Consider the following 14,336-nt stretch of genomic DNA (forward strand, 5'->3'; position numbering starts at 1 on the left):
TGACAGTAAATAATATTTGACTAGATATTCTTCAAGACACTTCTATACAGCTTAAAGTGAAATTTAAAGGCTTAATTAGGTTAACTAGGCAGGTTAGGGTAATTAGGCAAGTTATTGTATAATGATGGTTTGTTCTGTAGACTATCAAAAATAAAATAGCTTAAAGGGGCTAATAATATTGACCTTAAATTTTTTTTTAAATATTAAAAACTGCATTCATTCTAGCCAAAATAAAACAAATAAGAATTTCTCCAGAAGAAAAAATATTATCAGACATACTGTGAAAATTCCCTTACTCTGTTAAACATTACTTGAGAAATATTTTAATAAGACAAAAATCTCAAAGGGGGGCTAATAATTTTGACGTGTGTGTGTGTGCGCATATATATATATATATATATATATATATATATATATATATATATATATATATATATATATATATATATATATATATATATATATATATATATATATATACATATATATACATATATATATATATATACATATATATATATACATACATACATACATACATACATACATACATACATACATACATACATACATACATACATACATACATACATACATACATACATACATACATACATACATACATACATATATATATATATATATATATATATATATATATATATGCGCGCACACACACACACACACACACACACACACACACACACACAAAACAAAATTATTAGCCCCCTTTTGAGATTTTTTTTCTTTTTTAAATGTTCAATTTTAATAAGGAGGCATGACACCCAAACCCAACCATCATTGGGGGATGAGCAAATCATACTAAATTGTATGAAAGAGATCATACAAACTCATATAAATTAGCCACTAAACCAAAAAGTTCTGAATTGTCGTGAGTTTGTGCTGGAAATATTAGCTATTTCGATTCACATTAATAGGAATTGTCATTTGAACAACTAAAAAATGATCGTATTATTTGATCTATGATGAGTGACAGATGCCGCCATGATATGAGTTACAGAGCTGATGGATTTTCAACACGTAAAATCATCAACTTCTCGTAAAATACATTAAAGTAACATTTGTTTTTAACTGGGAGAAATATAAAATAAACATTTAGCAAACTAATGTTTCAGTAACCTAAACAGTCCATATATGATGTAAAATTATTTTGTTGTGCATTCTACAAACTAAAAAGATTTAGAAAATAATTACATGCATTTACATCCCCGTCTTTCAGCAATTGAGTTGGTTCCCAAAGCCATACATTTTTTTTTTTTCTCATTTAAGAACTTTTTCAAGTGGTTATACATCACAATAGTAGAAAACTTCCATTCATGGCAACTTTAAGCATCTGAAACCTAAAATAAATGTTGTGTGACTGAAAACACTAAGTTGTGATATGCATGAGTCTTTTTCTGTCTCATTGTAGCCATCACGGGAAAGTGAATTTGAAATTAGCAGCTGATTGTGAGACACTGAATCTTTAATCAAAGGGTTAATATCTTTACGCTCAAATAACTAACATTCAAAGCAGTACGTACATATAAGCAAGCAGTATTGAAAAAAAGCAACATTATTGGAGCATATGTGTGTCGTTGTCAGATTTTTGAGTTATTTTGCTAATGTTTTACAGGACTCCAGACAAGAAGAACAGTGTGGTATGTCTTCTCTAATTTCACTTAAATTATTTGTGACTTACAGAGCACAGTTTCATTGTACCAAATATTAGATAATGCTTTAATGTACTGTTCATCCTGTTTACCAGATCATGAAGACCCGTCAGTACTCTGCAATTCTGCTGCTGGTTATTTGGACATCACTGTCTGTTAAAAGTCAGAATCATACCGCCTTCATAAACAAACATCTGGCTCCAGTTGGCATGAAAGAAGAAGACTGTACCACTCTGATCAGCCAGAGAAACATAAAATATAATAACACATGCAAAAAAATAAACACCTTCATAACTGAAACAGAGGACAAGATTAATGCTGTTTGTCAGACACAAGCGATAGATGAAAGGAATCATAGGGGCACAAACTTTAATGTGATTGTCTGCACCAATATACTCAACAGTGAGTCTAATTGTACATATAACGGTGTTAAACAAACTACTGACATTATTTTGACGTGTGACAATACAGGGCCAATACATTATGGACGTTCTAACAATTCTCAAGGCTAAATACAGCATTACATAGCTTAAATTTACTTCCCCATTATGTTATTTCTTCCTTTGTCATTATATTTTCCACTGGGGTTGTTTCAGCGCATTAGTGTCTTGGTTAGATCTGTCAATGTCTTGTAGCCAGTATGGCAAAAAGAATGGAAAAGGAGAGAATGAAATGTTATCTGGTCATTGAGAGTCTGTCTGAAAACAGACAAGGAAAGAAAGAGGAATGCAAATATAAAGTGATTTTTGCTAAAACCCACTTAATTAAAATTTCTACCAGCATTAAACTGGTCTCCTATAGATTCTTTTACAATATGATCAAGGTAAATTGTGCTTACTTTGTTGTCTGGTAAGCGTGCAAGTATCTTGTGTTACTTCTAAATGACAGTACTAAATGTATAAAAGATATTGTGACAAAATAAGAAAAAAAAAATGACAATCTTGATCCTGTTTTGAGGTTTTTCAAGCAATTAAAAATGCAACAACGGCACAAAAAACCTCCACCAATTGACGGAAAAGGAGAACAAACGCTTGGGAGAAACCAGACTCATGGGGACAAGGAGTGCAATGAACTGTATGAATGACAGTATAAAATCCACCCAATGCACACAAGAAAACTACATATTATAATATAGCATATATCTTACATAGGCACATTCTCACAAGATTACATTATTGAAAGTATAAATGAAATCAAAACTAACCATATTGTTAGCTCGCATTGCTAGTTTTGTGGTGAACAATTAATCTGTGAGTGTCATTAGGAAAAAAAGTTTGCCTTTCATAATAATAATAATAATAATAATAATAATGTGATATTTAATTGCAATCTAAAAATGCACTTCCTGTTAGGTTTCAGTTCAATTCTCAGATTATGTCTATCTGAGATAATGTGGGTAGCTAACATTAACCACGACCCTCCAGCTGTCAGTTTTGACAACAAACAGAAAGGGTGAGGAGGAGATGTCTGTTAGGTTGTAATAACTCTCTCCAAACCCTTTTCAAGATCTTTCTGAATGAAATCCCTTTTTTACTACATCCAATCAGCTTGCAGGACAAAAAAAGCCACGCCCACTATTTTCTCATTTAATTTTTCATTTCTGTAACAATAAACAAAAAATAAATAAATAAATAAATAAATAAATAAAATGGTCGCAACTTCCAGTTCTAGGACATAGCAAACGAAAACAAAAAATATAAGACTATCACGCAAACTTGTCTGTTTATTGAATACAAGCTTATGATTTATGCGTGTTAAGTGTCAGAATGCTAGCATTATTATTGCCCGCATTTTAGCATTTACCATGTCACTGCCATAGACTGTAAAAGCTTACTGCAGACCATTTTGGGAAAGTTAGTGTGCCTTTTATCTAGTAAATTGCAGGTAAACAACTCCAGCAATGATGTAAATATTTACTTTCCATCCTAACAATTCCACACGAAAAATACTTTAGTAATTTGCAGTAAATATTATAGCTTTTCTGATCTTTTGTGGTAGTTTTGTGTCAACAACTTGTGTGTTTATATAGTTGAAGTCAGAATTATTAGGCCCCCTTTGAATTTTTTTTCTTTTTAAAATATTTCCCAAATTATGTTTAACAGAGCAAGGAAATTTTTCACAGTATGTCTGATAATATTTTTTCTTCAGGAGAAAGTCTTATTTGTTTTATTTCGGCTAGAATAAAAGCAGTTTTACATTTTTTAAAACCATTTTAAGGTCAAAATTATTAGCCCCATTAGGCTATATATTTTTCTCGATAGTATACAAAACAAACCATCATTATACAATAACTTGCCTAATTACCCTAACCTGCCTAGTTAACCTAATTGACCTAGTTAAACCTTTACATGTCACTTCAAGCTGTATAGAAGTGTCTTGAAAAATATCTAGACATAACATGAATCAGTTATTAGAAATGATTAATTAAAACTATTATGTTTACAAATGTGTTGAAAAAAATCTCATTAAACAAAAATTGGGGAAAAATAAACAGGGGCTAATAATTCTGACTTTAACCGTGTGTGTGTACACACACACACACACACACACACATATACATATACATATACATATATATATATATATATATATATATATATATATATATATATATATATATACATATATATACATATATGTGAGGGCTATGCAACCGCCTGAAGGCTGCGCCGGAGCATACACATGCGCTTGATGCAGAAGTATAAATGCTACAATCACTCGACGGAGAAGTATTAATCAGCTTTAAGTCATAAATTCTAGATAAAGCCTGCTAAATGTCTGCGCCTGATCCAGTTCTTATATAAAAGTTAATTTACTATGGACATATGACAGTGTTCATTATTCTAGAATTACAAAAAGAAAAGTTTGTTGCCAAACACTGCAAGGCTAGTATAGTAAAACAAAAGTATGAATGAATTTCTTGGACTTCCAACAGTAGTTATAGATAGATAGATAGATTTAACTTTGGTCAAATATTTTTGGTATCCTTTCACAAGCTTCTCACAATAGTTTGCAGAAATTTTGGACTATTCCTCCTGACAGAATTGGTGTAACTAAGTCAGATTTGTAGGCTGTCTTGCTCGCACAAGCTTTTTCAACAAGTTTTCTATAGGATTGAGATCAGGGCTTTGTGATGGCCACTCCAAAACATTCACTCTGTTGTCCTTAAAGCACATTTTAACTCATTTGCCAGTATGCTTAGGGTCACGGTCTGTTTGGAAGACCCATTTGTGGCCAAGTTTTAATTTCCTGGCTGATGTCTTGAGATGTTGCTTCAGTATTTCTACATAATGTTCTTTCTACATGATGCCATCTATGCTGTGAAGTGGACCAGTCCCTCCTGCAGCAAAACAGCCCTACAACATGATGCTGCCACACCCATACTTCACAGTTGGGATGGTGTTCCTAGGCTTTTGTCCTCCAAATGTAACACTGGTCATTATGGCCAATCAGTTCAATTTTAGTTCCATCAGACCACAGGACATGTCTCCAAAAATTATTCTGTTTCCCAGTGTAATTTAGCAAATTGTAATCTGGCTTTTTTGTTGATTCTGGCTTGTTGATTTTCCCATCTTGTCACACAAGGAAGCAGTGTGTTTGAGGTTTTCCTTGAATACTATTCCACAGTTAACCTCCAATGAACTCAAATGTTGTCAATTAGCCAATCAGAGACTTCCAAAACCTTGACACCATCATCTGAGCTTTTTCAGAGGTGTAATAATCTTATTGTATGTAAACTTGACTTTCAAGAAAAGTTATAACAATTTCTCAAAAAATATCTCTCTCATTATTCTGCTATTAAGTATAACAGAAACTAATTTGATAATCCTAACTTGCCTAAAAGAAAATAGTTTAGTCACATTAACATCTGTCTTTTTAAATGGTTATGTGCCTTTTTATACACTGCATGTAAACTTCTGGTTTCAAAGACAGACAGACAGAAAGACAGACAGACAGACGTTTTGCTCTCAATCCAAGAAACTAGGATTTTAGGACAAGATGTATGAAAATGACAACTTTACATTTTGTGTGAACTATCCCTTTAAACCCGAATCGTCACCAGTTTACGTGGAAATAGAAAGCACGTGACTGCCGTTGTGCTAAAGCTGAGATACAAAACGTGAGAAAGAATTACAATAATCAACATTTGAAGCGGATCAAAACCTTTCCTCAAAGTTATCCTAAAACTACTGAATATCACCCATTCTTGTCTTGGGACAATTTAGGCTACAGTACATCAGCTACGTAGTCCCAATATTGATTTACAGAACATTTAAATAGCAGTTATTTTTGAATGGGATTCAACTTGCTTATGCAGGTTCAAGTCGTACAATCACATCAAATTAAAGACCACAACGTGGTAATAAAATTGCTTTTACCTGCTTTTTACCGGATTTAACTGTTCTATGATGGATGGTTGGGTCTGAAAGCTTGGAGCAGGATGTTTATCTGCAGCATGTGTAGAAATCCGCGCTTTTACCTCATTCTTCCAGAGGAAATACAGCGGCGCGCTCGAGCTCAGCTTCTGTAAACAGTAAGCCCCGCCCCCTTTGTCCCGCCCCCTTTGGCCATCACCGACATTCTGAATCAGAATGAGTTTTATTCGCCAAGTGTGCACAAACACACACACACACGCACGAACTTTTTTGTGTGTGTGATTTTTCAGGAGTTCATAGGCATATGTCAACACAATAACACAGAAGTACATTTAAATACGTGGTAATTAAAGGTAAATAATTAAAAATGTTAAGTTAAATATATGCACATCTAGATGGTTTATGTGCAAAAGGTGTATTGTTGACTTTTTTTAACTGTAGAAATAAAAAAATGTAATATTTAAATAAAATTATTCACAATTAAGTGGCTTTATTGTAACATATTAATGTTATTTACAAATAAAGTTTATAAAATTCTAATGTTATTGTAACATGACAATGATATTCCAGCATTTCCATAATGCGTTTAAAAAAATAGTGGAAACCAAACGCTAATGTTAAGAGTGTGAATAGTGAAAGTAAAACCACCATTACATAGTTTGAAGTGCAATTCACAGTTATGACCAGTAGATGTCGTCACATGACAAACAATCTCTCTGTTCTGCTCTTGTTATAAAGTCTCTGTTTGACAGGCAAGCTAAATTATCAAAACAAACTTAATTGTTGCATGTCTGAAAATAACTTATTTTCATATGGAGCAAGTGTTTCTACAGGTGTAAAAAAGTTTACAGTGTTATACATGTCATTTTTAATCTATAACTATACACTTACAACAAAGTCTATATTCTTACACTTACTGTGTCAGAGAACCAGTGATTTAAAATAGCACAACACATTAAATAGTTTGAAACACGAAGATATTCTGAATAATATGTATGCTAGTTTCTTAAACTTGTCAGCATGACCAACTAAAAAAAAAAAAAAAACAGTTTACATAGAGTGAATGAAACTGTCCAAGGGCATGTTTGCACTGTGATTAAAGTTCACATTAGGTCTAATAGTTTCTGGATGCAGACTCGGATATGCAAGCTGAGAGAGAGTCTGCATACCTCAGACCTGCAATGTCAGACACAAAACACTCAATGGAGCTAGTGACGTCACTGCAGTTGTGTGCATTAAAAGCATTGCAAGCAGCTCAGGTTTGCAATAAAAAAAGTCCTGCAACATGGACAGACAACTGTGAGAAGCAAGTTCGACGTTTTTCAGGGCTTTATTCACAGCAGCGCTGTTTATTACAATAAAGACTTCAGGCAAAAGACAACCAGGTAAGAACATTGTATTTTTACTCAAGTGTAGACATTTATACAGAAGAAGTGTTAAAAACGAAACAGTCAAAACATTAATACAATACAAAACGCAACCGAAAGTAAGAGCATGGAAGCCCGTTCCCGCCACTGAATAAAAAAAAGTAAAAAGTCAGACTTGCGAGTTATAAAGTCAGAATTCCGAGTTATAGTCGCAATTCCGAGTTATAAAGTTAGAATTCTGAGTTATAAAGTCAGAATTCTGAGTTATAAAGTCGCAATTCCGAGTTATAAAGTCAGAATTCTGAGTTATAAAGCCGAAATTCCGAGTTATAAAGTCAGAAATCTGAGTTATAGTCGCAATTCCGAGTTATAAAGTCAGAATTCTGAGTTATAAAGTCAGAATTCTGAGTTATAAAGTCGCAATTCCGAGTTATAAAGTCAGAATTCTGAGTTATAAAGTCAGAATTCTGAGTTATAAAGTCGCAATTCCGAGTTATAAAGTCAGAATTCTGAGTTATAAAGTCGCAATTCCGAGTTATAAAGTCAGAATTCTGAGTTATAACGTAGCAATTCCGAGTTATAAAGTCCGAATTCCGAGTTATAAAGTCAGAATTCTGAGTTATAAAGTCAGATTTCTGAGTTATAAAGTCAGAATTCTGAGTTATAAAGTCGCAATTCCGAGTTGTAAAGTCAGAATTCTGAGTAATAAAGTCGCAATTCCGAGTTTTAAAGTCAGAATTCTAAGTTATATAGTCATAATTCCGAGTTATAAAGTCAGAATTCTGAGTTATAAAGTCGCAATTCCGAGTTATAAAGTCAGAATTCTGAGTTATTAAGTCAAAAATGCGAGTTATACATGAGTTTCCTGTTGTGGCGACTGATATATGGAGCGTTAAAGACGCATGCATGCACATTAGCTCATAATCACATATCGCCTATACGCGACCTTTTATTGTTTATCACACTTTCAAAAAGGAAATATATAGGCTATACTTGAACTATGTCTATTTATTTATTTGTATGGATTTGTTCTTTTTTTTTTAATTATGCCATTTGCACCATTTGGTCTAAACAGCAATTATAAAGCATCAAACAGAGCGCCTGAAACTATTAGCTGTGGATTGTCTGATTCCTCCAATAGTCTAAAATGAAGGTTTCTATATTATTTAGCTATTACATGTAAAGCAATGACATGAGTTACATTTTGTTGTAGTTATTATTTGTTTCATATGCCCTCGTGTGTTGCACTTGGGAGCTGCAGATATTTACATAGACTTTATAAAGGGCTAAAACTTAAAGTGTTGTATTAGTTCATATTTCAGTTCAGTAAAAGTGTCAACCAAATACTGTGTCCTCCTGGCCTTTATTGGGAAAACCAGATCACAACCTAAAGAAAGAGTCTTTAACACTACAGTTGGCCAATCGCCACAACAGGAAACTCTTTTAAAACTCGCAATTCTGACTTTATAACTCAGAATTCTGACTTAGTAACTCAGAATTGCGACTTTATTTTTTTAATTCAGTGGCGGGAACGGGCTTTCATAGCTAGTATAAATGTAAAAGCAAAAAAAAAAAAATAAATAAATAGCAAAAGCAAAATTAGGCTAATATTTTAATGTTATTGTTATTATTATTATTATTACCAAAGCAATTGGGTCAGGATTGATTTACAAGCTGTTTTGACGTACGTGTTTTCTCTCCAGGTCATGGAGATTCTTCAGTCTGCAGTCATTTTTCTGCTGGTCTTCAGCTTCTCTTTAACAGCTGCTGAGGTGCCGCCAGATGTGGCGCCCCGTTATCAAAAATTCCTCAGGCAGCACGTGGATCCTGATATGAGTGTGCAAAAGTGTGACAGTGAAATGAGGGAAAGAGGGATCACTGCCGGATCTGGAAACGACTGCAAAGAAATAAACACCCTCATTCAAGCAAATAAACGTGTTATTAAAGACGTTTGTGGCAAGGCAGGAACTCCCAAAAACAACCTGTTTATAAGCAATCAGCCTTTTCCTGTAGTCACATGTATATTGAAAAGTGGGGAGAGACACCCGCGTTGTCAATACCAAGGTAAAAGAAGCACTCGTTATATTGTTTTGGGTTGTGATAAAGGCTGGCCTGTCCATTATGAGAAAGGCATCACTGTTGTAAAGGGGGGGTCAGGCTATAGCATCTTAAACCTTTTTAAAACAATCGTTTATCATGCCTTCTCTGTCGTATTTCAAATACTATCTGGTGAATGTCTATGAGGAAAGAAAAATGCGCGTCACTTTTAAACTCACCTCCTTGCACTCCTTGTCCATCTAAAACACCAGGTCAATATCTGTAAACATGAACTTTCCTTTTTTGTCTTTATACATTACTTCATAGCCATTTCTATTATTTTACAGATGAACGCCATTTAGTCAAGTATGTGGAGTCATGTGTGTTTTTAATAGTTTACTAACATTCTGTAAAAGTATTTATGTCAGTATACGTTTTACGTAAGGTTTTCTTTCAAATAAAAGGTTTCCAATCCATGGTGTTTTATGGAAAAGTTATTTCCGATTGAATAATTTAGATACTCACGATGAAAATGTACTCACACTTTACTCTCCCCAAAACCTTTAGAACTTTCTTTTTATATTCAACACAAATACTATATTTTGAAGAATGCTTAAAATGAGTAACCACTTGACAAAACAATCACCATAGAAGTTGATGGTTACAGGCTGGCTTTCCAACATTTTTCAAAATATCTTCTTTTTTCAACAGAAGAAACTCAAAGGTTTGAAACAAATAAAGTGAGAGTAAATGACCATTTTCTTTTTGGGGGACTTATCCCTTTACCAACACTGCATTTTGCATGGTCTAAGTAGTCTTACACTGTATTATTTTAACTTTTAAAAGAGTGTGTTTTACTATAATTTAGGCCAGAAATGCTACTAAATAAGGAGTTGTTTGGAAGTACAAAAAAAGTCCATACATACCATACTGTGATGAGAGGAGCCAAATTATCCAGAGGTGTGTATATTGAAAAAAAAAAAAAAATTATATATATATATATATATATATATATATATATATATATATATATATATATATATATATATATATATATATATATATATATATATATATACAGTTGAAGTCTGAATTATTAGCCTCCTGTTTATTTTTTCCCCCCATTTCTGTTTAACGGATGGAAGATTTTTTTTAACACATTTCTAAACATAATAGTTTTATTAACTCATTTCTAATAACAGATTTATTTTTATCTTTGCCATGATGACAGTAAATAATATTAGACTAGATAATTTTCCATACTTCTATACAGCTTAAAGTGACATTTAAAGGCTTAACTAGGTTAGTTAGGTTAACTAGGCAGGTTAGGGTAATTAGGCAAGTTATTGTATAACGATGGTTTCTTCTGTAGACTATCGAGAAAATATACAGCTTAAAGGGGCTAATAATATTGACCTTAAAATGCCTTTTAAAAAACTAATAACTGCTTTTATTCTAGCCAAAATAAAGCAAATAAGACTTTCTCCAGAAGAAAAAATATTATCAGACATAATGTGAAAATTTCCTTGCTTTGTTAAACATCATTTGGGAAATATTTGAAACAGACACGCTCACACATACACAAACATGCATATATACCAGAAAAGTATTTGAGGAAGCAAATGAACTGAAAAACAATAAACAGAGAGAACACATTTAGAAGTAATTTTTTACTTGCCTGTCAATAATATACATTTAACATGGGTCAACTCTGGGAAATTCCACGTAAGCTTCAGTTTAACGGTAATAAAGTTAAAACAATAAAGTGGGGGAAAAAGGTGCAAATTTGGGAAAAAAGTGCTGAGACAAATTAAAGTACATTTTTGTCTCTTACATGTACAACGCTACATTTTGATACAATCTGACAATGTTTCTTCTTTATTACCATCACTTATTGTGGACATCAGACACTAAACAGCACAATACTGGATATGATGAATCCGTGTTACACAAGCAGCAAAAAATGTAGCTTAGTGTGTTATTTTTTTTTTAAGTGAAGTTTTACAAACTAATTTCAAGAGGAGCACGTGATATGATTGACTGCAGCTGGCCACTCATCTACATTCACTAGTTAGCCAATCAGATTAACCCCAACTCACTATAAGTAGCCTAGCTAGAACTACTCTCTTATCTTCGTTTTCCGAAGAAACCCCCATCCACCCCCTCTCCTCATTCTTGCTTTACCAGGCGGAGCTCTCGAGAACCACCTGATCTTGTACTCCACTCATATGCTCTATGGATCAGGCGGGAGCCCTGGGCTCACCTATCTCCGAGCTCAGGGTTCTCTCCTGGGACAGCATGCCAAACCTGCTAACAGTTGTCAAACAATATTTAAGTGTGAACTCTTGATATGCTTAAATGGAAATGCCAAGATGTAAATAATGCTTAGGATAAAAATGTTATATAATGAGGAAAAATGTGCATTTTCTACAATGGAAAAACACTTTGCAAAAAATTCCAGCCTATGCATCAAAAAGTTGTGATTTTGTTTAACAGATCGTGTGATGATGGATGCCATGGGATATCATTAATGGTCAAACCAGCAAAACAACCCCATTGTAAAACATCTGAAATGTTGTTTTGGTCATTCTGAAATTACTTTGTCCATTATCACTGTGGTTCAGTATTATCATTATTATTATTATCATCATCATCATCATCTCCAGAACTGTATTGAGCATCTGCACTCCCAAAGAAAGTCTCCGAAAGCTACTGCATGTTCCTTGCATTTCATTTTCTGAGGCGTAAATAATTAAATTAGAAAAAGGCTCACAGTGACTTCTACCACAGACATTTTTCGGTTGTTGATATTTTGGCACTAGTTTATCAGGAAGTGACAATTTACATCTTGTTTACTCAGTGGATGGACGCTGTGCTTTATTTGCAGATGTTTTATGGGATATTCCAGTGTTGCGCATAAGTCTATGTGCATCTTTGGATGAACACATAGCTAATGTCCATTTTTAAAAGAGTTTATAAATCAGTGATGTGTTCTGTAACGTGTATTAGTAACTGTTCTGGTTTAGAACTCCTGGACGGAATGTATTAAAGGGCACATGTGGTGAAAAATCTACTTTTCAAGCTGTTTGGACAGACATATGTGCATGTACGGTGTATAGTCCGTCATATTGGGGTGAAATAAACACACCCAGTCTTTTTTTTTTTTTTTCAAATTTAACAACATAAATACGGTGGACCAATTGGAGCGGTTTTCAGATCGGGTCACCTTTATCAGGCTTGCGTTTTCACTACCAAGGGTACCCTTTTGGTGGGCGTGGTGTATGACAAAGTTTCAGTCGACGTCATTCTCGCTGGAGGAAATGTCTACAATAAAGCTGTATGGGTCATTCACATATCATATGAGAATCACTTCTCACAAAACAGATGCTTCATACACATAAATACTTGTGTAGAAATGTTTATTACTAACCTTTCAATGAACATTGAGTTGATTATAATTGCAGATCAAAGACAGAACGAAACAGCCTACTGTAACGTCTGTAATTATATTAAATAACTAAATGAACATATATAAACACATACAGCCCCTTACAGTCTCCGATATGTTATCAATTACAGAAGAACTACACACAACAGACATTTCGTCCGTATTTAGGTTCAAAACAACACAAAATATAGCCCACAGTCAGTGAAAACCTCTCATCTGTGTCTGTAATTTTCAGCAGCACATGTAGCCTCTGTTAGAGAACAATTCCATCATTCTGATTTCATATTAGTCCAAAAGGCGATAATAACAATAACAGTTAAACAAGGCATTTTATTCACGTTTGCTGAATAATAATGTGCTCCTTTTTTCTGGCTTCTCCTTTGTTTCTTCATGCTTCACTCTCGCGTTTGTCAGTGTCTGACAGGATCGGGTTTCAAAAGCAGGTCAATAATCAAGCGCAGGTTATTATCATCAGCTCAAGAAGTTTGTTATTTCAGATATAGACGCGTGGCGAGCGCAAGGAAGAAAGCGAAACCGCTCGCACTTTAGACTGCCTCGTAAAAAACGCGACACAGGGTAAATCTGCTCTACTCCATGGCTTTGTGGCTGTTTATCAAGGTTTGTTTGAGCCCGGGTCGACCATGGCTCGTTATTATGTGTATAAATAATTCCGCTGTAATCTCTCAGCTGTGCGTGTATTTTAAACATGGCGGTTTTTTTGTTTTCATTCTGGCTTGTTGCGTAAGCGAATGACGTATCTCTGTAAACCAATAGCGATCAGCTGCACGTCTAGCTCCACCTTTTGGTACCCTTTCTCGTGTTTGGTACCCTTTCGAAAGGGTGCCGAAAAAGTGGTATGGTTCGGTACGCTTTTTGACAGTGGAAACCAAACCAAACCGAACAGTACCGTACCACTCAGTGGAAACGGGCCTTAAGTCTGTCTGTTGTCTGATGCAGCCGAGAGAGGAGATTAATGGCCCGTTTCCACTGAGTGGAACGGTACGGTTTGGTTTGGTACGCTTTTATGGCCGTTTCCACAGTCAAAAAGCATACCGAACCGAACCGTACCGTACCACTTTTTCGGCACCCTTTCGAAAGGGTACCAAACACGAGAAAGGGTACCAAAAGGTGGAGCTACACGCGCAGCTAAACGCTATTGGTTTACAGAGATACGTCATTCGCTTACGCAACAAGCCAGAATGAAAACAAAAAACCCGCCATGTTTGAATTACACAGCGAGAGATTATAGTGGAATTATTTATACACATAATAACGAGCCATGGTCGACCCGGGCTCAAACAAACCATTTCGTCATCTTGATGAACAGCCACAAAGCCATGGAGTAGAGCAGATTTACCCTGTGCCGCGTAGTTTTTTACGAGGCAGTCTGAAGTGCGAGCGGTTTCGCTTTCTTCCTTGCGCTCGCCGCACGTCT

The 14,336-nt window shown here is 34.5% G+C and overlaps 1 protein-coding gene across 1 annotated transcript; it reads left to right on the forward strand.

Moving 5' to 3' along the window:
• The first annotated feature begins 7,298 nt into the window (after window positions 1-7,298).
• On the forward strand, window positions 7,299-9,929 carry LOC130216149 (ribonuclease-like 3). Its single transcript, XM_056448037.1, has 2 exons — window positions 7,299-7,434; window positions 9,120-9,929. The coding sequence occupies exon 2, from the start codon at window positions 9,123-9,125 to the stop codon at window positions 9,657-9,659; it is 537 nt and encodes a 178-aa protein (XP_056304012.1). The 5' UTR covers window positions 7,299-7,434; window positions 9,120-9,122; the 3' UTR covers window positions 9,660-9,929.
• The last annotated feature ends 4,407 nt before the right edge of the window (window positions 9,930-14,336 follow it).

This window comes from Danio aesculapii, chromosome 22 (assembly GCF_903798145.1).
Source record: "Danio aesculapii chromosome 22, fDanAes4.1, whole genome shotgun sequence".
Classification (NCBI taxonomy): Eukaryota; Metazoa; Chordata; class Actinopteri; order Cypriniformes; family Danionidae; genus Danio; species Danio aesculapii.

Bases quoted from the DNA above. Each gene is read 5' to 3' on its own strand.
- LOC130216149 (XM_056448037.1), top strand. From the start codon at position 9,123: ATGGAGATTCTTCAGTCTGCAGTCATTTTTCTGCTGGTCTTCAGCTTC.